Consider the following 27,485-nt stretch of genomic DNA (forward strand, 5'->3'; position numbering starts at 1 on the left):
CTGTACGAATTAAAATTGCACTGCCTTTGTACTAGATGAGTGTATCTAGCTTCACAGCACTCTTAAAAATTTTTAATGGTTCATTTCCACTCTTTTGCTGCTTTCTTGTCCCTTCCCTTGATAGCAAAAGCCTCTTTAGTCTCTTTTATTTGAAGGACAGCAAACTACATCCCCCATCCCCTTGTTCTCTCTGCCCATTGCTGAAGCTGTGTAGCCTCAGGGCAAGGTCTTTGTGTTCTTCCTGATGCTCTGCCCTGCTCGGTGTTTTGCTGGATCAGCATTCTTCATGGGCTTCTGGATTGCTGCCTCTCATGTCCTGTGTCCCTGCTGCTGGGCTCTCAGCTCAGCTATGATCCTGAAGGGTACCTTCAGCTCTTTTCAGATGCTATTGCTCTTCTGAGGTAATTTTTGTTGTTCAGTTATAGCTTCATATGAGTTTTCTTCCCATCTTTTTGCTATTTGTCACATTTTTCTGCTGTCCTCAGACCACTGCCATGACATCCTCTCTTCCTATGGCTGAATTTTTCCATTGCTCTGTTCCGTGTGACAGCAAGCCAGGTGAAGCCAGAGGCCTCTGTTCTGTGGGTGCCTGCTCTCCTCAGTGAGTGATGCTCACTTGTATCACACACTCATCAAGCTCTCCTGTTTCCCCTCCTCCTGCTGCTGGCCCAGACAAGAATTCCATGTGTTTCTGTGGAGTGACACTGCTCAGGTCTCTTTTGGCCAGGAACCCTATGTTTGTGAAACAGCTGCCTCCTCTGCCTTTCCCCAGACACACTCCTTCAGGACATTCATCCATTTTTCCATGTGGAAGCATGCAGCTGGGTAGCTGAAAGGGAAAGTTTTGTCTGGCTGTAAACTGCCTCAGCTGGAACTATGGCAGAAGATTTCTCAAGGGACAACTGAGTATGACTTAAGGAAAAGAGACCCTGTGTGACTGCCTGGGGAAGATCCAGAGTAGAACAGGCACAGCTTGAAGCTGAAGGAAGGAGACCATAAGCAAGCAGAAAGGATGAGTTGCTTTCAGTGCCTCCTGCAACCCCTTCAGATGTCTCAGGGGCCCTTGTGCAAATAGCCCAAGTTGTGTCTAAATCATCTTCCTAAAATGTCTTAATTCTCTGTATATGGAAATGACCTCACAGCTTCTTTTAATAAAATCCAGCCATGAAGCTTAGAAGCCTTTGTGTACTCAAAGGAAAAAGAGAGAATGCCACAGCTCAGAGGCAAGGCCACCTCCTCCTTCAAACCCTTACCTTCCTTGCCACCTCCCTAACAACTTCAATAAAGATCAACTAGTACAGCACAGGTAACACTCCAGTTCTCTTCTGTTCCTGCCCTGTGTATCTGGGCTGGAACTGCAGCCAAGGTAATGTTCATCCTCTTGTGCTGACTGGGAAAAGCAGCCACAGAGATGTAGCTGATTAATGGGAGTCATCAAACCCTACCTGGATACTCATTTACAGAAGAGCCTCATCAAATGCTGGGCTCCAATCCCAGGAGTATGCCTCACTTTGAGCCGTGTCCAGAACAGTGTGAAATCTCCAAAGGCTCAGTCTGTAGTATTTTGATCACTCTTTTTTGCAACTTGCAACTGCTTGCTGAAATGGCCCCGAAGTGTTAAAAATCACAGATGGGTCTGCAATCAAAGTTCAAGTTTATCTGGTGAAAAACATTTTTACCCACAAACAGAAGTAACATTTTGCCTGCTCAAGTGTTCTGTAATTATCCCGTTGGTTTGTTGGTTATTTCTCTCCAGCCAAGTCAGAGTACATTACAGTTTGTCTCCTGGCTCATGAGCACACAAAAACCCTGAAATCTCAAATGCAGCTGAGCCCCACTGAGGCTCACAGCCAACACTCCATCACTCCAGTTCCTGCCCCAACCCTCAGTCCAACCCCCCAAGCACAGCCCAGGTTGTCCATCTGACCCAAGGGCAGCTTTGGAGCTGCAAACCCTCCCAGGAACTCAACACAGCACCTGTCTATTGAAGCCTTGTGTCAAAGTGTTGAAATGTGCATAAGTTTTAATAAATGCAATTTAAGAACCTTCCCTTTATAGAGCTTTATTCATCTTTGGGTTTCACAACTGTGATTTGTATTCTATACAAGAAAAAAAAGGAAGTAGTTTTTACAAAGAAGATTTACAGTCTAGAATGCATTAAGTCTTTAACCTGCAAGACTACTTAAACATTCTTCTACACTTGGAAAAGAAATCTTAAATGACACTTGAGAAACTATGGTTCCCTAAATATTTCTCATTTAAAAGCAGATGTAACCAAGGAAGTGTTGCAACTTCACTGTGAGCACAAGCACCCCCCCAGCGTGGGCCTTTGGACCTCTACCAGACCCCCACAGTCTGTTTGGCTTCTTGCTTTGTTGTTTCAGGTTTTTTAACAACTGACCTTAACTATTCAGTATACTGGCACAATTGTGAATGGTTTTAGGGGAAAAAAATAATCCAATGTAGATGTTTGAGATACTCCTCAATTCTAAATATTTACACACACACCCCCCGTGTACTTCTGTAAATCGATGACAATGAAACTAAACTTGTCAGCATCACATCTGTTAACATTTATTCTCTCAGTACAGACTAACATGACCAAAAATGCCACTCTCTTAGCAGGCTCCAGACACAACACGTGACCTACGTAACAAAAACCAACTATCATCAACTACTGTAAACACAACTGTCAATGCAGCACTGCACACACCTTTTACTAGATATTTACAACAGAACCACACCATTTGCAAAATCTCTGGATTCAAATGATACAATTTAAGTACAAATACTTCTCAAGCTCCAAACAGTTTTAATTTACTGTGATTCAGGAGTGCTTGGGGGATGAAGGTGTCATTTACTGTAAGAAAAAGTACAAACTGTAGATAACTGACTCTTTTTGCATTGTGTAAGTGCAGACACACCACAACAGGTCAGTTACTCCTCCAGAAGAGGAGCAAATCATGAAACAATTACATTTTACAAGACTATTTAGTAAGATCTAAACTCAAGACCAAATATTACTAATATAGCACACAGCCAGAGACAGAAGGGCAACAGGGACCTTTCCATCAGTAACAATTCCATGTATGATTCATCCCACATCCTGCTGTACACCCAGACTCACCACTGGCTGTGGGAGAATCTGAGGCCTAACGTGGAGTCCTCGTGACATTTTTATTCGAGTTCACCCTTAAAATTTTAGTCAAGGACAAAAATGCCAGATTAAAAACACAACTGCACTACCAAGGTTGCAGTTCTCCTAACAAGGTATCTGTCAATTTTGAAGGTCTTTTCCAGTCTTCTGTTTCATCAAGAGCTGTTGATTTAGTTTGGTGCTGAAGACACCCCAGAATCATACAACTGGATATTTTGGATATGTTCTTTATGCAGATTCTTAGCTATAACTACAACCTTACAAAAGAAAAATCCAGAAAGAAAATCCTGTGTAAAAGTGAACTGAGAAGCCCATCTGAAATACAAATGTACATAAACCATGTCCTGACAGTAACTTATCCATGCTTCAAAAACAGGAAATGTTGACTTTAAGTTGGTTTTTGTTTTTTTAGAAGTTCTCAAACTGCTAACACTCACTGGCTCCTAACAGTAAGGACTTGGCTACATTCTCAAGGATTTATGGGTTAAAGAAGTCTTGAAATTTGTTTCTTCTCAGAAAAAAAAATGAACCTTATAAATATAAAAGTTATTTAATATACATTAGCTCAACAACTTAACCTTCCATCACACTTTAAAATATTATATAAAGGATTAAAACATTCAGAAGCACAGTATTAGTAATGCCACCACCAGCAAGATCTTGACCAGGAAAATTCCCTCACTATCACCATCAACATACCAGAGTCTTGCACTTTGAAACTTACTGTACATTGTCATTTGGCATGGTTACATAATTTATTGCTTATTTACACAGGGTTGGGGGTTTGAGAGGTTACAAAAAATCATTCCACTTCAAAGCTGAAAGATGAATGTGGGAATCACATCCTTCAGTTTAAGTAATTCCTTACTACCAAAACAGTTTTGTGTCTGAATAGTTCTGTGGGTATTTTTGGGAAGCCAGACTCCAAGTGGGGTGTGGGCTGCACATGGGCACCCCTGGCCTGGCAGCCTGACACGGTTCTTTCAGCAAATCCAGCTCAGTCTGCCTTTGTGCAGAGAGCCCAGTTAGCCAGCAGGGGCATAGAGCACGTTTTACTTTAGGGGGGAAAAAAGAAGTATATATATTACATATTTTTTAATATAAAAAGCTCTTAATAAAAAGATTAAAACTCAAGAGTCAACATTATATGAGTATCTACTGTTAAGAAAACCGAGCAACAACCTGTTCCTGCTCGAGTTCATTAATGAATTGCACTATGTGCTAAAACTTCTACAAAATTATTAGCAGCATCATCTCTCACCATTCCTACACTGTCTCTAAAGCAGGTGCACCACGCACAGCTTCCTTTGCAGAGATGCTCAGACGGTACCTCCTGGTAAACATTGTTAAGTGCATTACACAGACAACTTCTGCATCAGTTACTGTAACCAACTTAAAACCAGGTGCAAACCCAGTCAAAAATTCCTACTAAGTACTAATTCTAATTACTTTTCACAGCCTGTTCAAATACTAAAACTTGCCTATGTTCCTATATTTTACCTTCTTCAGTTGGTGCTGACTTTGAATGAATTTTCCAGCTTTCCCCAAAGTTAATTTTGTTCGACATTTTTCAACTCACAACTATGACCACAAATACATTTTTACACACGCTGCTTGGTTTTTTTACTTTCTCATCCAACTTCACACAAATAGGAATTTTTACAAAAGATGAACAAAATTACAAGCTTTACAGAAAAGCAAAAGGAAATCCTAATGTCTGTAAAATCCTTAAAACATACATACATACTTTGTTCCAGCAGCAGTCCTGAATACAGACAGCATATATATATTAACCTGTAACGTGGGTATGTGGTCACACAGGTCACTTACAGCCATCGAGTGCTTCCACGAGGGCCCTCAGCACGGAGTGGTTCCTTGCAGAGCAGCCACTCTGCAGTGTGACATCCTGGCATGCAGTGCCTGCTTCTGCTGTCACCAGCTGGTGTGGGAAAAGGCAGGTTTGGGATCAGCATAAGGAAATGTTGGGCACTTTCAGCAAACAGAGAATGGTACTGTGAATTCCAGTGGACAAGCGAGGAAGTCAACCTGAGGCTCGATGCTCCCCTGAAAGCAGCAGCAGCTGCTCTGGGACAGTTGCAGTCCAAAAACTTGAGTATTCTTCAATCACACAAAGTAAAGGTTTTTTTCCATTTCTCCTGATGTAAACAAACCATCCTATATCCGTTGACTATTGTGCCCTAAGACTTACAATATCAGAAGTTATGGTCACAGGTGTTGCTATTCATTCTAAATGTAACTTACCCCCAGCCATCACTTCTGTAAGATTTAATAGCTCAGTCTAGTGGTTAAGTCAGTCATGTCTAAGTGCTGTTTTGCTAGCCAAGGCTTCTACCATTACAAGAATCAGTGGTGCAAGGGCAAACCCCACCACTACAGAATGCTTGAACTGGAATTTTTACAGTAATGCACATAAATTTATCCATTTCTCATTCCAGCACTATATGTATTTACTGCCACACAGTTTGCTTATATTTTCCAACACTGTTGCATTTTGATATGCATTGAATGTGTTTGTTCTTTTACTCTTTTTTTTTGGCTGCTGTAACAGTCAGATCTATTAAAGAAATTTATGTAAGTAGCATGAACAGGGGCAGTGCAACGAGCAATATGTATCTATAGTTTTCCCTCAGAAGAAAACACTCACTAATGCTGTGTTTAAAATTGTCCCTATTTAAAAAGTAAAAACAGCAGTCCATTGGAAAAAAAACAACAACATCTACAAACTAGGTGTTCCTATAGACAAGGATGAGGAACCAAAGCTTTGAAGGTCTCAGTGCTTCTTTATTCACACAGGAATATTAGCTAGCTTCTGTCCCAAATCTCAATGCGCCAGATCAGAATGACTGACACTCAGAGCTCGCGAGTCTGTCAGACAATTATTTCGTTCCTGTGTGAAGGGGAAAAAAACAAACAAAGAAATTAAGCAGATGTTCAGATAGTTCAAGCAAACAAACAAAGTACCAGTTTTAACGAATGGGAGCATAAGGAACTACTGAGAACCATTCATGCTGGATACGGGGATGCTTTCCGGAGTCCAATAAACATCTTTTCCCCCAGTTTTTAACTAGCAATACTATAAAGTATACACACCTTTACAGTCCAGCCTAAGCCTTCTCAGAAATGCAAGAGCCCATTTATGGGAATTGCCATGGGTATCAATAGAGGAGGGACCACAGAAGCTCACAAGAAGAAAGAACTGATTTTACTACTGTGTTGTACACGCCAACAAAAAGCCCCTCCTCTGGAAGTGACACCAATTAAACACATACTGGGGATCCATCCAGTCAGAGGCAACTGGGACATGGCTCTTTGACACCCCTGGCACTGCTGCTGCAGAGAACTGTGCTTTACCCTGGACTTGTTTTGGCTGAACCTCACCCTGAGCAAAGTTTTGCTCACACTTCAACCACAGAGAACTCTGCAGCACACTTGTTAGGGATCACACAGCTCCAACACCTTTACACCACTGAGGAGTACAAGAGCCACAGCTGGGGCTTTCCCGCTGCTGCTTTAGGTGATGAAGATCCTCACCTACAGTTTTGTTAGTAGAGAAGCAGTTTTATCTTCCTAAAATTAGTAGCAGTTACTGTGTTAGTAAAACACACAGCAGTGTTTAGAATATTGCTCACTCATTTGACAATTTAAACAGTGATTTGTTAGGTAAAAACAGGCAATGAGGAGTAGCACTTGGGCACACCATGAACAGTTAAGCAAAATCAGGTTTTACATTAGCAGAAGCACAACACAGATCAGACAAGCTCTTGAGACTGCTCCTGTGCCACCTCAGAAACAACTGAAGTGTTTATGGGCACCTGGTAATGTACAGCAGTTACAATGACAGGGCTCTTTGCAATAAATGGGCTGAAGTAAAAAAATATTGAAAATATTTGGCTTCAACAGTTCTTTCGTTTTTAAGTTGCTTTTATAAGAATGTAATATTCCAGAAGTTTTCTACCCACTGTAATAGAAGTCCAAAGCCAGAGACTGCTTGGTATCATAAAAGCCAATGCTCTTTCCTGGTTAGACTTGAATCCTTTCTTAAAATTAATCATAATTCACAAGTGTCAGAGAATGCCTTAAGCACAGCCTTCAAACACCTTACTGAAGTAGGATCTTACAATCACTGTGAGGTTGTTGGTTTATCATTTATCACACTATTTTTTATCCCAAACCCTACTAGAAGTATTTATTTTTGTAAGAGTATTGTAGGGCTTCTTACTTGAAAATGATCTTCAGTAGCCTTGCCACCCATGTTAAGAACATTCAGAGAACTGGCACGCTTCATGCTGCAACCAGGACAGTGAACATGCAAGGATAAACCAATCAGAATGGCTGAAAACTACAGCTCTAAAAACACAAGTACAACAACGAGCAATGCACAGTCAAGGGAGTGGGATCAATGCCTCAAAACTGATCTGAGGCACAGCCTTTAAGGTAACAACTACAGAAGTTCAAATATATTTGCATTCACTTCTAATTACATATAAACCCCCCTGAAATGACAAGCTCCTTGCAGCTTAAACATTTCAGGCAACTGATTTAACTCAATATCTCCATTTTTAAAGCGCATCAAATTAATACAGCAACTTACACGGAGTTTCAATTAATTAGTTTTCAGGTTCAATTTTGTGTGGCTTCTTACAAAAGCATCAAAACAGTCAAATAGTTTAGAAAAAACATCTGAAACACGAGTTTGTTGTGTAGGCAGCATTTACCTTGAAAAGGCTACAACAAAAGTTAGTTTGGTACTTCTGCCTCATTTAGTTAAGTCTTCAGAATAAATTTTTAAAAGCATTTTAAAATGTTTTATTTTAAGTATTTCAAAGTGAAAGGAAATAAGATGGTTGCTGCTGTTAACTTTGGTTGTGCTTTTGGCTTTACAACACTCCAAGCAGGTAACAAGCACCCTGGAATACAGTATGGAAAGCAATGGAAGAGTAGAAAAAATTCATCACCTACCCAGGAGCTACTGACACTCAAAATATCACTGCATTAACTGTTCTATCTGCTGCTGTTTTAAATGAGGATTAATAATTTACCTACATTTCTCAAATATACACAAAATTTAACATAAAATATTTTCAAGTGTGCAGCATGAAATTCATGATCAGCCCTAAGATTCCTGTCATGGAATGTCTGATGTCTTTTACACCAGTGCCTGTCCATTCCTCAGCATATTCTGCATTTGCTCTAATTTTTCACAAGCTCTTTAACTATTTCAGAACTAAATGAGGGCTTTGAATACATATTTGATGAACTGGTCACAAGACAATGAGCCCTAACCCTGCAGTGCTACCTGCAGCTTGGGACAACTGGCTAAAGCAAACTTTCCAATGCCTTCCAGTAACATGGAAAGGTTTATCCATACAGAGCAAGTTAGATATAAACCAGATTTCCTTTCTACTGAAGCAACACTGCTAACAGTCAAAGCACAAGTTTTAAATGCTTTGGTAAAGCAAAAGCTTAGGAGGACAATGAACCAAACCACGAGCCAGCAGGTGCCACACAGCACAGCCTGGCTGGGTCTCCCCAGCACTAAATCTGGGTGTTTCCAAAGCCAGAAGCACAGAGTTTAAAACATCTGACATGAATGTTAGCAACAACAAAGCGAGGACTCATGCATGGTGTACACCTCTCATTTATTCAAGGAAACAGGTACAACAGGGGTTATATATGGAAGTCAAAGGAAGTTAATCTGTAAAACAAACAAAATGTTACAAAAAACTCTCCAAAAGAGCACAAAGGTTTATGGAAAACATTCCAAGGAAACAGAAAATCCAGCAGTAAAAGTTCACACATGTTCTTGCTAAAGTGCCTATTAAAAAAATATTCATACCTGAAATACTACTTTCTTTGTAGGTTGGTTATTTGTTTGGGTTTGTTTAAATCAACATTTTTAAGAACTTTAAGTCTGGCAATTGTACTTTTAGTTCCCTCCACGTTACAAACATGACTCCACAAAGAGCATGCAGACATTTTTTTTGGTGCGTAAATGATAGCAATAATGAAAGCTTGTTTTTTAGATTAGAAATCTTAACTGTTCTGCTGAGTGGTCAATATTTTTGAAGTGAAAAAATAACACTAATTAATCAAAGTTAAATTATTACAGAACTGAATTCTGAAACATGATGAAGAACTGATACCATCCTTCAGGTATTGCATGTTTCAAAGACCAGTTTTAAGATACTTATTTGTCAAAAAGGCATTTGCAGGATTGTGAACAAGCAATTTCCCTGATGAGTTTTCCATTTTATTCTCTTCAGCCTTCTGTATCAAGTAACAACATGGACACTAAAGTCCTTCCTTCATCCTGTGAGTCATTGTTATTCAAGTATTTCTCAGTCAGTGCTCACACCAGCCCTGTCAATTCCTATTTAAAGAAGCAGAGTATAAATAAGAGGTGTAAATCAAGTTCAAAGTAAAGCCTTCCTCAAGACACAGGCAGGGAATGCCCTGTTAAGGAGGGAGGCACAGAAGTGTTCTAGCTAAAGTGGCTGCCTTCACAGCAAGGAAGATTTATATGTGTGCTATGTCTGTATTGAAATATTCAGTTATCAAACACACTAAAACCCTAAGGTCTGCATGGTAACAACTGAATATGCTTTTTGCTACACTTAGAGGAAGAAAAAAGAATTAATTCTATTCATTAAAGTTTCTTCATAAAATGAAATCAAAATTATTTCTTTGAATATCAGTATGTAAGTCATGCTTTACGACCTACAAAGCTGGTGTTTAATACCAGAAATCTCTGCATTTGCTATTAAAACCAACTAATATAAATCAGAATTTAAAAACTCTATTTATTTATTACAAGAACAGAAATTATATTTATTGTTCTATATACTGAAAGTGCCTATCTACAGAAAAGCCTGTCAATGTAATACACTTATTGCAAGTTTTAAGAATAAATTATTCCTTGAGAACTGTGGTGACATCAAAAGACAAGATGATTTTGTCAGAAAGGGAAAGCAAGGAAGATACTGCTTTGCTTTCAATTTTGTGTCACGTTAATGTCTTCATCTGAGGAAATCTCATCTGGTGCCACAGACCCCAGAGTGTAACTCATGATAGCGTGGGAAGAGGACTCTGGTCAGGTAACACAACTCAGGTGCAGACAGTAACAAGGCAGGTGAGTTCTCACAGGCACTGCAAAGCCTGTTTTAATCTTCAGTTTAATATAATCTTCCATTATATGTAAGCATAATTTTCTACATCTATTAACATGGAGTTACTTTACCTGCAGCAAGAGCTAGCTATAAATACTACAGAGAATAAGGAATAAACCTCCTGGCTTTTGTGAAACTGAAAGTCTTTCCATGTCTCACAAAAATGAAGAGAAAATGCAAATTTAGCTATGGATAAATGTATCTATTCATACAACAATATACCTGAACTATGATGTATGAACTCTGGACAGAATCAAATAGAAAACCAATGTATAAAACTGCTAATACTGAAAAAAAAGAAGGAAATCTCCCTTTTATTCTATTTTGGCTTGCCTTTGTTGTTTTCCCTAAAGCATTTTACATTTACACATTTCATTCTTCTAAACTCATGCTTTCCATAGTTTATTCCCAACTTCTTATCTCAGTGGTAGTTCTTAATGATTGATCAATAAATGCAAAGGAATTTTGACCTTCAATTCTATTCAATGCTTTCAACACCAAGTGTTTGGCAGTGAAATTTTAAGTAACAACTCTAAAATTCATATCAGGCTGAATTTGAAACAGATATGCAAGTAAGCAAATTCTACATGTACTGCTGCTGTACTTCATGTTTTACAGCCATAAAAACCATAAGACAAAACTTCAGTGGAGCACTTCCAGAAACACAGTGAGACCCTGCCTCCAGGTCACTGTCTTAAGTAATACCATCATCATCATCATCTACCTTACTCAGATTCAGCTGCTCCATCAGAAGTTATCCCACGTTCTCCAATATGGCTGTTTTAAAGCACAAGTTCACACTGTCAGTCTCCTGTCAACTAAATGAGTTCTAGTTTTTCACAACAAGGGCAAAAATCCCTGTTAAATTGACTCCAATTGTGTTGGGGGTGAGAGGAACACCCAGAAGTGCCACTGTGAAAAGTAGTAGGTGCATTTTAACATTTCAACTTCTCTGCAGCAGCCATTAAGTGATGATTGATTTTATGGATTTATTAGAATTACTACATATATTCAAATCTATCATCATATTGTAAGTTGGGAAGAGTGAGCAGTCAGACTCAGGAAATGTGGATTTTTACCAGACTTCACTGGGGCCAAAATGTTAGTAAGATGCATAACTAGGCTCAAGTTTTTCAACATTCTCCTCTGCTCTCTGACATCTGAGTTCTCCAAAAATAGAAACCAAGAGGGGCTTCACTTGGTAATTCTCTTTATGCTCACAGCAATATATAAAGCTATATCAAGAATACATCAAGATACTAAGCTATATCAAGAATGTTGCAGGTTTAGTGTATTCACGCTCTTACTGTAAAAACCAGTAACATTTATTAGTCTCCACTGCCGTGTGAAAAGAATAATTTTGCAGGTAATTATTATGTATTAGTAGTTCTATGAAGCTTTTCTAATCTTCAAGTAGGTAAAACAGCAAAAAAAAAAAAATTTCCATAGAGTTAATTCTTACAAGCAAATATAAATCCTCAGATGTTACAGAATTACAACGGAAGTTTAAGAAGTTATTTCCTATTTTATTTTTCTCTAAGATATAGCTGTGTATGATATGCAGTTAGCTAAGCAGGGAAGGGAACACTGCCCTAGGAGCTACCCTGGGCTCCAGTGGGGCACAGAGCGAGGGACAGCAGCACAGCCAAGAACAGAGAATGAATTACCCTGGGTTCTTTGGTTCACTGTCCCGGGAATTTCCTCCCTTCAGCTTCCTAACCAGCTTCTCGCTGCTGCGCCTAAGGGAAGCTCGGAGCTTGCTAAAGGAACCACTGCGCTTTAGAGATCCAGTGCCATCCTGAAAGAAATTGGATACATGTGAAACTGCAAGAGCCTGCTGCCCTCCCCCAAGCCTGGACTGAAAACATTTCAGTGATGAATTATTACTTTTTAATTGCTGTTAATACTCATACTATATACATTTACCTAAACATGTAATACCATATAGCTACAACTTTACCAAAGCAAAAGAGTTCCTTCCAAGGTGTAAAAGAGATTTCTAAATGTGAAGGCATGCCCAAGCCACAATTCATCATTAATAAAACTCCACCACAGTAGTCCAACAATTCAGCACCACCATTTCATATGAGCACACCATGGTTAACAGAGTACAAGCCCCAAGCAAAAGCATTCCATCAGTCTAAGAAAAAACATGTTTCGATCTTTCTAAATATCTACATTAGTTGCAAACATGTTTAATTAACCCTAAAATCCCTAAACAAAAATATTTCTGATCAGGAATACTTATACTCAAATTCCTGTGCTTTGTTTTTAATTTTTACCAAAAAAAAAGTAAACCACAATGAAATTAATTTTTCATATATTGCATTCATGTTTTACACTGCTGTGCTGACCCAGAAAAACTCGCAAGTGACTACAATTCTATTTTAAAATGGTTTTGCTCTTACAAAACCCCACGAGTTTAGTAAGATTAGAAGTGACCACTTCCTATTCCACAGAAAACCTATGTGATTATTAAAGAAGAGTTGAAAAAGAAAAAAGCACTACTAAGCAAAGACAGACACCTGAGTTGGAGTGAGTTTATTAGAAGTTAGAAAGACAAATACACAAATCACTGAACACCAAGATTAGTAGAGAAAAGCATAATTGCCAAAATCTCACACAAAGACTAAACAGCAATGCTACTTTAGAATAATTGTAAGTGAAGACATCCAGAGTTCCATATTGATGTTAACCATATAATAGGTCTCTAAATACATTTTAAAGCACTTGGAGAACATGCTTTACTTTTACGGATTTGGTTTTTCTCCTGTAAAGATCACCATCATGCCATTTCAATAATACCTTGTGTGATACTTTTAACTACCTTTATTCCATAGTGAACAGCTATTTATAAAGGTCATTGTTACTTGTTTGGTTTTTTTACTAATGTATTACACAGCAAATGGTTGTAGTAACATTTGGTATGACTAGATACATATCTGGCAAAGCTACACAGGTACAGAAATAGAAAACCAAAAACGACACCAGCACTGAAGGAATGGCCAGTTTACAGGGAAGTGTAGCTCTGACAAGAATCTTAAGGGGTTTGCTAAAACACAGCAGTCAGTACTGAAGAGAGAAGTTAAAGCTTGAAGATGGTGCACGCCCGTCATGCAGGAGACAGTATAAGAATCACAAAAGGCATCTAGGCCTGTCAGAAATGGAGAGAGAAAAACTGAATCAAACTGTTGGGAAAAATTCAACAGTTTTCAATTTTGAACAATTAGTTTACAGTATTTCTAGGTCATGTTCAAAACTTTTTTTTTCCAGAGTAACTATTTGGACAGCCCTTAAGTACAAAGTGCAGGCCCTTGCAATTACCAGAACCTACATCTTTATGCAGTTTCACCTACACCACTGAGATGGGACTGACAAATGAGCATGACTGATGCTGTGCATTCAAGTTAAAATTTGTATAAAATACAAAACACCTTTAACAAGAAATAGCTTTGCTATTACATTTCATAAAAAAAAAAAAAAAAAAGATTCTTTTTCAGCTGACATTAACACAAAAAAAAAGGAAAAAAAAATAATAGAGCAAAGTGCATTCATTTCAGCTTTAACTTCTGTCAGGAATTTTCCTTGAAACAAAAGTGCAAGAAGAAAGAGGTCTTCACCTAACCTCCAGACAAAATTCTCATCATTCCCTTAAGGAACTCGAATCCAACTGGCCTGGGTCAGTTCACTTTCACAAGTATTTTTAGAACATATCTGTGTTTGTGTCTATATATATAATCCAAGTGGGATTTTCTCTAATGCAGTGAGGGGCAGCTGAAAAAAATGCACCTTTAAAATAAACTGTAGCTCAACTTGCACACTTTTCATTCTTTGTGCAGGTACAGAGACTATTACTGAAAAGTTCATGATACCTGTCTTGAGAGCCTTTACCTCTAACAACTGGAATGAGCAGTAATTAAAATTATCCTTGGAAATGGCAAAATGCCTTGCTACCGAGTGATTAGAAGATCTAAATCTAACTGAGTATTTATGTTTCAAACCAAACTGTGTATGCTGTTTACACTTAAAAACAAACTTCAGCTTTGCAGGATTGAATAAACTGAAGTCTAAATTACAGCCAGGAGTATTAGATCAGTGAAAAGGCTAATTATTCCTGTGGTTTGCAATCAGGAATACTAGAGCAGTGAAAAGGATCCAAAGGCAAGACAAATTTGGTAGGTATGGAGTATAACTCTATACAGTAAGCCTAACTAGAAAAGTAGGAATAAGCAGACAAGGTTTTGGGTACTTCCAATCTAAAATAAAAATATCAAACTCTTAAGTTAAACACTGACTGCTTGATTAACCCAACATTTCTAAAACATGAGCTCAGGATTTAAAAAACTCCATTCCTGATTCCAGAGTAAACAAAAACCAAACTCATAAGCTGGTTTTATGGCAAAGTTTAATTGCCAATTTTTATGTCATTTAGAATGAGAATCACCTTATTACTGCTGCTTACCATCACCATCTCCTGTACTTTGTCTGCTACAGCATCCCTCTGTCTGGCACTTATTTAAACAAGAGTAACTCTCCTCTATAGTAGTGAAATCCATAGTTTTCCCTTCACACCTGAAGTGCACTTACATGCCCAAAAGCCTGTCTCTCTGAAGCATATGGCTTAGAGTTATGGGAAGATAATTCCTCAAACTACAAACATCATAATAAGTAACACAAAGATTTTCATCTGTCTCGCAGCAGGCTGCCAGATCAGTTTAAAAAAATGCTAGTTACAGGCACTCACTGTTATTTTTTATATAAAAGTATAGTAAGAGATCCAAATCTTGGCCTTCCCCAATCCTGGCCTTACATTTTTAAGAACAAGTACTTCCTTGCATTTCAAGTATCTTCTGTTCACTTTAAGTCATGAACTTTAAAAGTGACGTGTAAAGATGCACTATAACACCTCACTTAAATGTGTCTGTTTTAATAGTTACTGGCTGATTTACTTCAATAAATATTTCTGTTCTTTTTTAAGAGTGTAAGATACTACATCAAAGCCTACAATGCTTATTATGGATTACATTACATATGGAAGGCCCTTAATTACATCTTCTGACAGAATTTTGTTGAGTTTGTCCCTTTGCATTATCCACCTATTCTCTCAGAGTCAGCTTGACCACTTCAAAAGAATTTTAATGGAAAAAGCCTCTCTTCAGGCTCTGCAGACACAAATAAAAATCCTACAACACTTTATGAATCGGAGTATTTTGTCTGGAGGGAATACACAAGGGTAAAAAAAACTACAGAATATAAAGAAGAGGAAAGAACATCACTGAGATAGAAACACTTGCAGGGGGAGGGAGAGAGAGTTGCCCACTTCACGTAGAACATGTAATACAAAATACCTTCTCTTAAGAGAGGTGAAAAAAGAAATAACGAAGATGAGAATGAAGCAATGCCACTTCAGCACACTAAAAATGAAGTTTGCTTACCCTGAGATGTCAAAATTTAGTTTTTCAGACCAGCAAATTTTATCACTGAGTTTGATTCAAATATTGACCTAGAAATACTGTCTATTGCTTTTCCCCAGGAGGCCCTTTCCATCCAAACCCTGCATGCATTAATGTCTATAACAGAAACAAGTTTAATCCATTTAGAATATACAGTCATGCAAAGTGTAGTGAAAATTAAGGGAGGAGTACAGTACACAGTTCTAATGCTGAATGGGCAAAATGAGAATTAAAAAGAGAGTTATTCAACCTGACTTTGGCTTTATTAATGATGTAGTATTAATTCACAATAGATGCTGATTGACTGTCTTGGCACTGAGAACACCAATGCCAAGAAAACAGTAATAAAGAGACAAAAGCAAAGATGGAAAGAACATTCTCCTTTAAGACTAAAGCACTACATGTTTTCTTAAGGTTGCTTTGGAATGCTAAGCTTTGTCTCATGTGGCTTACAAAAAGATGGGGAGAAAAAGATTGCTATTGTAAGAGAAATGGAGCTTCAGAACATTCAATCTTGCAAAGTAGGCTACTTCCCCTCCCATACAGCAAAAGCAACACCACTTTTATAATCTAAGAGAGTATTTTCAGCAGAACTGCAGCTGGGAGTTAGTTAAGAGTGCAATATGTATCCCATTGCCAGCAATGGGATAAAGCATGGGAAAGCTGGTGACAGAAGCAAACTATATAAGCCAGGTAATAACTGAAAGCTTGCACTGTCCTTCAAATTAAAGAAAAACAATGGTTAGAAAAATGCACATGTAATCACATTTTATATATATAAAAACATACTTTTTATACATAAAGTAAAAACATACTTTTTATATATATATATATATATAAAAAGTATGTTTTTACTTTATGACAATCAGTATAACAAAGTGAAGCCAATATATGGGAAACAAATAGGAACAAGCCCTGGCTCCAGACAAATTTTAATATGGGAAAGTCATGAAGTCACCATCACACTGTTATGTGATGGCAGTGCCTCTTCAATTGGACTGTATAGCAGCTTGGAAAGCTGTGTTCCTTCCTCCAGTAAGCTTGGTAAGGAGGAGATTAGAATTATTTTAGTGTTAGACTGGTCATTTTAATTTACTCTGAAACTGCTAACTCTCGGTATATTTCCACAGCAAATGGTTTTTGTGATTCCAACTGATGGAGTATCTTTTAAATAGACATTTAAATTGTAAGCAAATACAGCACCAAACGGAAAAAAGCAAAAGTGAGTTAATTGCAAGAATATTCTACCAGTAAAAATAAACCACTGACAAGCAATTGTACACCAGACCACAACCAGGACACTCAATCAGCATTACACAACTTAGCCTTAGATACAACTGCTTGGGATTCTTGCAGAAATGTCACCATTTGGGACAGCAACAGAAAGGATGTCTTAAAATATTGTTTTAAAATATTATGAGGGTTTTAGCACTATGACAGACAAAATGTTATTCTTCATTTCTTAACTGAATCTGCAAAATTAAAAAATACAAGGTAGATCAAGCAGGAAACTCCTGAAAGCACAGCAGGCTGGTGAGTGGCAGCCCTAGTTGTTAGGTGATGACTGCCTAGGCTGTTCTGTCCAACTGTGTACTGTACTTACCCCGTTCCACTCTACGCTCATACTCACTTCCTCGCCGCCATCAGGGCCACTCTCGTACTTTACCACATCCACGTTGAGGCTCTCCCTGCTCCGCCGCTTCTCCATGCTCTCAGGGTCATTCAGCACCTCGGCCACTCTCTGTTTGTGAACATTGTCAAGACCCTGAGAATTTGATAGAATGGGAAGAGGCTTTATCTTGTTACAAGCTCTGTTAATCTACAACTTACACACGACAACTGCGCCGAGCAAGAAGTAAAACTGACCCACAATTCCATCACTCCAATTCTGCTTTCAGAGAGCAGCTGAGTTGCCCTTTCTAAATTGCACGGATCAAAACAGCATGAAGTAAACAGTTTAATAGTTTGAGAATTCACTGACTTGCCATTTTTTTCTTCCTTTCTCATCTCTTGTTTAAGCCTCATTCGTGTCACTTATCTGAAGCAATCTGGCAACCAGCTAAATATTTAACCAATATATAGATCATGAACCATCAATGTAATTCTCAAGTTTTCTGCCCATCAAATGGTGGTATAGGATGCACAGTGAAATTCTGAAGCATCCTTAAAAACAGAGGCAGCAGCAAGCTTCTAGAAAAAAATACAAGTCTTACTTATTCTCATATTAAAAAATGAAATTAGAATTGAACATTCATGATGCTTCTTTACTTGTATTTTCTTACTTTGCTTTCCATTTTAACACCAACTGACAACCCATGTATTCTTGTCCAGTCTTAGACACTTTTAAAACTGTCTTATAAGTCACTTATCAAACTATCCAAAAGGGAAAGAAAAAATAAAGAGCCAATAAAACCTCCAACAAATCCAAACTTCTACTTTTTAAGAGAAGGGAGAAAGTGTTACTTGAACAGTAGATCCAAGTGCACAAAGAGACTACATTAAAAGGAAGTCCCCACTGAAACTGTAATATCTACCCCATTAGTTTACAGAAGTAACAAAAGGTTTCTGTTAGTCAGTTGTATGCAGCAACTGAACATTTTTCATTCTGACAGCTCCTTCTTAAAAATAGAACAGCACAATTGGCAAAGGAGATTTCCAGCAGAACCTCCCCATTTTCCCCCAGCTACCGTCTGTTTCCCAGGACAAGCAGCCAATTAACTGAGGACTGCTGGCCAACACAATGTTTTCTGTCTTTCATTTTCCACATAATTTCACCCCTAGTTTGAATCATGTCCCCAGTACATGGTGCCACTGCCCTAACAATTAACCAAACTGCAAGTGTTAAGATGTATCAGTTTATCATCAGTTCAGTCTGAAATTAGAGGGCAACCAGGCACTGAAAGTTTCTATATTCTGCATACATGAAGTTGAAAATCTGCATGACCACAATGCAGAAACATCATTAAGGTGAATTTTCATACTTGCCTGTTTACGAGATCTCATTGCTGCCTCTTCTAATGTTTCAGCAGCTTCAAATTTGCCCTGTCGTCTGTAAAGTGCCCCAAGGTTCTTTAAAGTAGTTGTTACTGTTGGACTATTGAAAGAAAAGAAAAATAACTCTATGTGGAACATATACTCACATAGCAAACTCTTCTAAACTAATAAAAGCTTAAATTAATATAGTGCTTATCATATTTTTGTAATAATTTATTCTTGCTTGAAATGCACTATACTGTACTTCATGTACACACAATAACCTGCTGGCCCCTTTCAAAGTGTATCAATGTCTTTGTGATTAGCTAACATCCCTGAAACTGAAATGACAAAACCTTGTGCTCCTCAGCTGCACCTCAAGGTGAAAATTTAGCTCTAGATGAGCATATCCAACTGAGTAATTGCTGCTTCCAAAAAAAATGCTTATTCATGCATAGAGAGACCATTAGAGAGACCACATGTAGCATGTGTTAGTCACAAAAGCAATTAACAGCTTCTTTCATCAGCTTTTACTTAACACCTATTTGCAGTTTCTACACATTCCAATGTGCTTGAACAACAAAAGCAAAAAACTTGCCCATTTCATTAACAAGTCTCACAAAAAAGACATTTTTGTTTCAATGGCACAGAATTAGCTCAATCATAGTATTTTTGAGCGAAGTTTTCCTCCACTATCAGAGAAAAGAACTTCTCGTGCATTAGAATGAACAAGTACATGCAAAACAAACCAATAAAATGTATTGTACACAGAACTCAGGATGGAGAAAGAAAGATATTTCAACAGTACAAGGGCTCTGATTCTTGTTAAACATGAGCATTCAAATACTGAATAAAGAAAAAATCCTCACTGACTATCAGTACTAGTTGCAGGTTTTTTCATACACTGCACCACCTACATGTTAAAAAAGCTGCAGTAATGGAACAAATTTAGAGCAAACAAAAAACATTTCACCAACTACAATCCAAAGTTGAAATCCTTGTTTCTCTTCCTTCACTTTAAATACACATTGTCATTCACACAACTCATGTAATGCTTAGTTGTGGCAGTTTAGCTTTGTTTTCTTGTGCCAGCTAGGTAACTAAAGGTGCAGTTATTTGCAGTCTCATTTTTGGCCCTCTCCAGAGGCCTTGCACGGGCAGGGAGGGCAGAGGAGTGGTACAGAAGGAAAGGTGACCTACGCTGCCACCTGAAAGACTGCCAAGAACACAACTGGGGCAATTTTATGTCACTTACTGGATCTAACCAGCCTCGAGTAAAAGCAGCCTCAGGACTTGAAAACTGCTGTCGTATTCCTGAAAACCTTATGCCTGGAATTTTTAATACTTTAGTTTTTATAGTCCTAACCAAGGAGTTGCTTCAGTTCCATTTTTAAAAATGCTTTAATCTGTGACACTGAGAATTAATGAGTTGTTTGTCCTGTGAAGAAGTTACTCACCTATCAACTTTGCAAGCTTTGTACCAGCCACCATATTCTCCAAAAGATGTGCCATCTTTTTGCTTTCCCTAGAACAAAGGTAGTGTTGAAAAAAAAATCTGATTTGCAACTTAAACAAATACAAGTTCCAAAAAAGATTTACGACAATGGTCTTACTTTGCATTCTTCCCTCTCTTCTGCATGCATCCAGATAGGCTTATTTTCATCTGGTGAGATAAGAAAAGTATTTTGTAGAAGAATAAAACTACAAGGTATTGATTGTTTGATTTTCACCACTCTGGAATGAAGCTGAGAACCAGGGAATTATACTATTGCCACCAAAAAACCCTTACTGTCCATACTACAAGCAGCAGATAAATAAAACATATACCTCTTTTACAGTTTTACAATTCTGTCTCCTTTTCTTATCTGAACTTAGAAACAGTTACTTCTGAGAAGCTTTGAAGTTAGTACATACTGCCACCCATTTGTCATGTGTCTAGTTCTGTGCTAGAAAACATGAATTTATTTCTTTTATCCTAACAACTACTTTGACATCTACTAAGTGGTGCATATGCTACTGTCACGGAATGCAGTGAAAATGCTTTACTGGGATTTTTAGTTTATAAAATGCACATTACTTCAATGTACAGTGTAATTTAACGGTATTTTCCCCATTCTTTAAATATGTTAATGGAGAGCTTACATTAACAATGTCTTTATTTATGTCACTAAAATCCTGCACTGACTTTTTCCTGTGACTGGAAAGTGATGTACATCTTTCTGCTTCTATAAAAATACCAAAGTTGGGTTTAGTGGGGTGTAAGATTAATTAGGCCACAAACAAAATCCATAAAACATAAACCCACTAAGTCTACTCATGTTTTTGAATCAAATGTTTGCTTTCTTATGATGAATATTACTTCCAACACATCTATCAGCTCACCTTTTAAATCCACCTAAAGTGGACAACAATTTTAATCAGGACACTATTGAATTCTTGCAAATTTTATTCCATAACTACAAAAATAAAACATAAATTCAAATATAGGGACTCAGTTTCTTACCATCTACAGAGCCAAACTCCCGTTCGTGAGCACGAGTAAGAATCTCTTTGTATAAAGTTTCTGCTTGCTTAAACTTGCCCTGTTTTAGATAGCAGGATGCCTAAAAACAAAATACCCCCCAAAAGATATCAGCACATTGCTTTATTTGTCTTTATAATAAACAAGAAATACAATACATTGCACATAGAAGTGCATTTCAATTCATGAGAAATTTTGTCTCAGGTCTACTTTGGGAAAGGCTTACCAGATTGTTCTTTGTTTTTGCAACATTTGGATCATCTGGTCCCAGCTTAGTTTGGTAGATTTCAAGTGCCCTCTGATAGTAATATTCAACCTCCTCGTATTTACCCTGGTTCTGGCATAGCAAAGCCAAGTTATTTAACTGCTTGGCAACATCAGGGTGATCCTTCCCCAGGACCTGGAAATGAAATACACTGAATTAAAACAGTCTCTAATCATCACATCAGGGTCTAGAAATAAACCATTTAGAAACATCCTGCTGGTTTTATTCCTCCTCAGTTCAACAAAAGCAAAAGCTGCATTTCAAAGATATGAATATGACTCAATTCTATCACAAACTGAGAATGATGCAGAACAATCTGGAATAGGAACAAAGTATGTAGTAAAACAGTATTATATGGAGAGTGTTATATAAACCAGAAGATGCAGTCTCATGGGCTAAAATAAATATCCACATAGAGAATAATCAACTTAAAAATTTTAGCTAAGTTTCATTTTTTAATTCCAATGCTCTTGTCAAATCAAAGACTATTTAGCTATCAAAGGGGAAGGAAAAAGTTAAAGAAGGTTTCTCACAGAATACAAAATTTAGCATATACCCAGAGTGCTCCAGCAATTCCGTAGCACTACTGGAATTTCCTACTGTTTGGAATTTCAGACACTCCTAACTACCAGGCATTGTTAACTCTGGGGTTTATCTGACAGATCTACCCAACCAAAGCATAAAAAAGTAAGCATTTAACCTTGCTTTCTCCTTCACAAAGTCCCTTTAGAAGCTCTGTATTTGTCACTCATACCTTTTCTCTGATTTCCAGAGCTCGCTTACACAACGGTTCTGCTTCTTTGTACTTTCCCCTTTTACCATAGAGTACTGCAAGATTATTAAGAGTTGCTGCCACCTGTCAACAGCAGAGAAACATTAAGTGCACTGAAATCTGCTGATATACATACTTTACAAATGAGCACATCTGCAAAGCACTGATCAAATTTTCCATGCGCAGGATAGACCTCTTGAAATTTACAAGTGAAGAAGTAATTATTATTAAATGCATACATACACAACAGAGGAAAGAAAAACCTAAATCATTAAATAATTTTGCTTCCTTTGTGGAAATGTCATTTAGTGCACACATCTTCACATGTTCTTCTCTTACAAAGGTACCTCTCACATCTACACTTTGAGCTGCCCTGCATCCCACAGGCCACGAAAGTATCACATGAATTTACCAAATGCTTAATTTACATTTCATTTACAAGCAGTAGTAAATGAAACCATTGAAGTGCCCCTTCAATCTGAGTACAATAAAGTGATTTGAGTAAGCAATCTTTCTTCACAAATTGATTTCCCACAACAAATACAGGCAATCCAAAATCAACTATGGGCAAATTATTTATGGTGAAACAGCACTGAACAGAATGTGGCCTCCTACCTGTATTGTTTAAACACAAGACAGGTCTTAAAACCTTTCCTGTTGAGTTTGATATTAGAATTAGTTGAAAAAAAGTTGAGTGAAAACCAAACTAAAATTAGGATATCGCATGTATACAAACCGCTGGATGATCTTTGCCCAAAGTCTTTTCACGGATGGCCAAGGCATCATTCAGGAGATTTGCTGCATCTTTGTATTTGTTCTGGTCTCTGAATTGTAAAGAGATGTAATTAACACTGGGGATTCAGGAATGAAAAATCATAAATATTAAGCTGAGTTCACTATTGACCTAAAGATGCTACTACAAAAGAATAATTGAGAATATATTCATAAATTAGGAAGCAGAACCCTGAAGCCTGTAACTGTAAACAGTTTAGCAGTTGAGGACTGTACTGAGCATGTACTATTTCTACAGTGATGTCCAATTTCTACCCCTAGATTACCCTGAAGTGCATAATCAAGACATGCCCCCTCAGTAGACAAAAAAACCCAAGTATCAAAACCAGCTTCATTCCCAAAGCAAAGGTATAGGCAAAAATACAACAACTTGTTTGACTTTTAAGACTAAGGAGACATACAAATATTTTAGGAACTTCTTGAGGGTTCTAATAATAATTTTAAAAGGAAAATAGAACAGGGAAAAAAATCCTAGTGTGAACGTTAAAAGGTTGGAGCCAAATACTAAGTTTCTATTTCACTGGTATTTATCTATGTCAGTATACAAACCTGTACACCAAAGCAAGTATGTTCAACATAGTGGCAACATCAGGATGGTCATGACCCGAAGTCTTCTCCAGATCTTCAAGAGCTTGTTTACAGAGAGGTACAGCAACCTCATATCTACCCTGGGAAGCATACTGGATAACAAGATTATGTAGGGTCCGTAATCTTGCTGGAATTTCATAGCCACCTTGTTGGGCAGCAGCTGCTGCACTGCTGTGCTGCTGTTGAACTGAAAAAAATCCAAAAAATTTCAATGTGTATAAAAGATGACTCTAAATAAAACATCTCACATGAGTGCTCAGTGGCACAAAATGAGACTAACTGAATTTTATTTCTTCAATACACAGAATTAGCATTAGAACATACTTCACAGCAGTCAGGCTGTTTTCAACAGTGACAGTGGAAGTATGACTGTTTTAGTCTTCATATCCTGTCCAGTATTGTATTACGATTATTTTTACAATTCTCATAGCTCAAAGGGCTAAATGTAATAAACTAACAAAGAAAGCAGGAAACCATTTTGGCTCAGCAAACCGTTCTCAAGATTATATAATAATTTTGCATTTACAAATATTGCTGTTTTCATATGGAAAGGAACACTAACATTCATAAGCTGAATACCTGCAGAAAAGCTTTTTCCCTTATTCTTCTTCTCTAAACATACAATTTTTTTTTGTTTCCCTTTGTTTGCCAAGGAACATTCAAGGTTAGCACATAAAAGACTGAAACACCTTGGATGCCAGAAATAACAGCTGCAAGACAAAAAGCCCTGAGTCAAAGCCAACCTTTAAGTTTCACTCACTAACCCTTAAGCTTAGCTACTTATTTTCCAGTAGCTCCTAACCTTTGGTTGTTGCAACCCTCACTCTCCCACTGCCTCCAAAAATGTACTGCTCCTTTTCTCTTCACCTGACCAATTTCCAAGATTTAGACTATTCTGTCTTGCTCATTTTCATTAAACTCTAGAGAACAAGTTTATCATTCTCTGAGCCTGACTTTATTCTCTCCTTTCTATTAAGCAAAAATTTCTCTCACAGAAAGTGGAAGCATTTTTATGTCAGTGGGATCACACAAGTCCAAGTCTATCCTGTCACTGCCTGCCAAAGCACTGAAGAATTTCAGCATTTTTTGGATGGTCAGAGAAATCAATGACATGTCAAGTTTGTCTTTGGTAAAGCAAAGTAAGGAAGCTTTGCCTCTCAACCTTCCTACTACAAAATTCTAGGGAAGCAAGGATGAGCTAGGAAGGAGCTCATGATCAACACTGACCCACTGCAAACTCTTCAAGCCTTCCCTTCAGTGCTGGCTGTGGATAGCTTCACTATGCTGACAAGAATGCAGTGTACCTTGTATGCATGCCCATAAAGGAAATCTGAAACTGCTGATTGCAAAGGTAGGTCCCTTCAGACATTTTCCCTCAAGTCATTTGTCCGGTAAGAACCATTCTGCTCCCACCACACTGCACTGACTCCACAACATCAACATGCTCTATGTTTACAAACATACAAAAAACACATCCCACTAGGCAGAGCTTACTTATCTACCAAAAGCTTTTTTCAATCACACTACCAAACATCTACCTCAAGTTCCACAGCATATTCCTCACTCCTGCTCACCTGAAGACAAACAATGCTTCCACAATTAGTATTAAAACTAATGCAGACAACCTTAGCAAAGGACAGAAGACTATATGAAAAAGATTTCATACTGAAACCTGCCACAAAAATCTCAAATCAGATAATTAAAAAGGTCATTAACAGAATTCACTATCTGGTCAGAATCTGCCTCAGTCACTTGCAACTAACCATTCTGAGGCCCCAAAGAAGGATAATGGGAGAAATTCTGAATTTAAATCAGTCTGAACTTCACAGCAGCTAGTAAACTCTTAAAAAACCTAGGCCCCAGTTCTGTACATAGCAATGTACAGAATGTATATCAATGACTGGATTCCTTATTCTAGCAGAGGCATTCACCACCCCAGCTGTGTTGCAGAGATCCCCAAGCATGGACACATTTTTGTAAAGTGCATCTTTATATTCTGCACTGCAGAAACACACCAACAATGTAATCTGAAGTACACTTACTTCCTTGTCCTTGGTCATCTTCATCATTGGGAAATAGATCATCCAAAGGCTCTTTGGTGGAATCCGTATCTTTATCCTCCTACAGAACAACCCCAAACCCAACAAATTAAATCTAAGGCATAAGAGGACAGTCCAGTTAATCAGCAATGTTAAAGGAAAACCCCACATTCAGAATTAACAATAACAACATTTCTCACTGAAGTTTTATAAGTCTTGTATTTTCATGTATTTACACACTCTGTGCCAAAACAATACAGGAAACCTTCAGAAAGGCCAGGAATAGAAATGAGGTCTCCTAGATTTCAGTCTCAGTTTAAGCACACAAGAACACATTTGCCATTCTCACAAAAGCACTAGGTCTCATGAAAGTACCTACAGAAGAGTAAGCACTGTCCATGGTACCTGTTTTAGTCATACACAGTTATAGTTGGGTAAGGGAGAGGAATAGAGATCTCAATTTCTGAGTACTCAACTTCTGTACAAATAATAAGATCTTGCAATTATAATCTGGAAGGTTCAAAAACAAAAAAAAAAAATAAAAACCCAAAACAAGAACACTTGAAAGGAAGCTCATTTCCAATAGTTTCCATCTGGAACCATATTAATTTCTACACAATCCATCACTTAAAAATTATTTTAAGCATCCAAAGATCATTTCAAATGTAAAACAAAGAGACAGACCATCTCTTAGTCCTGTTGCCTAAATGTTGAGCCTGCAAAATACAAATAGTTGAAGTTCCTAGAAATCATGAGCTCAGTAAAGAGAAAACTCAAGAGCCAGAACATGTTCTTACTTTTCTGGCTCTCCATTCAACAACTTTTTCCAACTGCTCCAAAAAGCCAACTGCTGCTGCTGGCATTCAAATTCAATGATGGCAGAGCAAGGGCACTGTAAAACCAGCAAATTGATGGGACTACATCTCAGATGAGACATTCATAATTTTAAATGTTGATTCCAACCTCATACTGAGCCTATACAACTAACTATTTCAAAGGCTAGAAACAGAGACTGTCCATATGGTTAGTAAAACTATAAGAGATGCTTGGCTTACTTTGACTCTATTTGTTATTAAACTTCAAATAATGGAGCAATTTAATTAATCTGCAGAGTACAGTCTGACAATACAGCACATCACAAGCCCAATATTCCCTCCTCTGCCCCTTTTCTGAACAGGCTTCACTGGCAAATCCATCTACAAATACCAAGTCATAGAACAGCACTGAAAATTCCAGGTGCAACTGACCAAAACCACTCTCACCACATACAATATGTTAAAAAGAATTAGTCAAGCAGTCAGTTAAGCATGACTAAATCACACCCATTTTCAACCATTAAAATTGCTGAAATAATTAGTTATGAAAAACTGCACTTTCCAAGACCACTGAGAAGATCTGAAGACTCAAAATTAGATCCTTCTCTACAGTGCCACCTAACCTAAGGAAGCAAAATTAAATTATAAAATGAAAGGCAAATAAATCAGAAGTCTTTTTAAGTAGCAAGTTCCTTCTGTAAATTAAGGTTGTGTCCATTTTCTCTCTGAACCTAAGAATACGTAACACAATGGGCTTGTATACAGGCAGATGATCACAGTAGATGGTCCTGAAAGGAGATTCAATAACATCTTACCCTTGTGTAAATTCTCAACAAATACAAAAGCTATACAGTGATTTCACAAGACAAAAATTAAGTATTTTTCCTGCAGTCAAAATAAGCTAAGTCCTCTAGGTATTTAAA

The 27,485-nt window shown here is 37.7% G+C and overlaps 1 protein-coding gene across 8 annotated transcripts in view; it reads right to left on the reverse strand.

Annotated features, from left to right (window-relative positions):
• Window positions 1–2,046: 2,046 nt before the first annotated feature.
• The window catches only part of KLC1 (kinesin light chain 1), a 46,376-nt gene continuing 20,937 nt past the window's right edge, over window positions 2,047–27,485 (reverse strand). For 3 of the 8 annotated variants that reach the window (XM_053944674.1, XM_053944675.1, XM_053944676.1), the window contains 13 exons: window positions 25,751–25,829; window positions 23,670–23,895; window positions 23,065–23,152; window positions 22,311–22,412; window positions 21,518–21,691; window positions 21,274–21,373; window positions 20,384–20,433; window positions 20,228–20,295; window positions 18,783–18,891; window positions 17,401–17,562; window positions 12,012–12,142; window positions 7,398–7,464; window positions 2,047–6,065 (listed from right to left, as the gene is read on the reverse strand). In XM_053944674.1, coding sequence (XP_053800649.1) covers window positions 6,000–6,065; window positions 7,398–7,464; window positions 12,012–12,142; window positions 17,401–17,562; window positions 18,783–18,891; window positions 20,228–20,295; window positions 20,384–20,433; window positions 21,274–21,373; window positions 21,518–21,691; window positions 22,311–22,412; window positions 23,065–23,152; window positions 23,670–23,895; window positions 25,751–25,829 — 1,422 coding nt within the window. In that variant the 3' untranslated portion in view covers window positions 2,047–5,999. Of the gene's footprint in view, window positions 6,066–7,397; window positions 7,465–12,011; window positions 12,143–12,870; window positions 13,499–17,400; window positions 17,563–18,782; window positions 18,892–20,227; window positions 20,296–20,383; window positions 20,434–21,273; window positions 21,374–21,517; window positions 21,692–22,310; window positions 22,413–23,064; window positions 23,153–23,669; window positions 23,896–25,750; window positions 25,830–27,485 lie in introns of those variants that run through there. The other 5 variants (XM_053944668.1, XM_053944670.1, XM_053944672.1 and 2 more) reach the window with 5 other exon arrangements.

The sequence above is a fragment of the Vidua chalybeata genome, chromosome 6, assembly GCF_026979565.1.
Source record: "Vidua chalybeata isolate OUT-0048 chromosome 6, bVidCha1 merged haplotype, whole genome shotgun sequence".
NCBI lineage: Eukaryota > Metazoa > Chordata > Aves > Passeriformes > Viduidae > Vidua > Vidua chalybeata.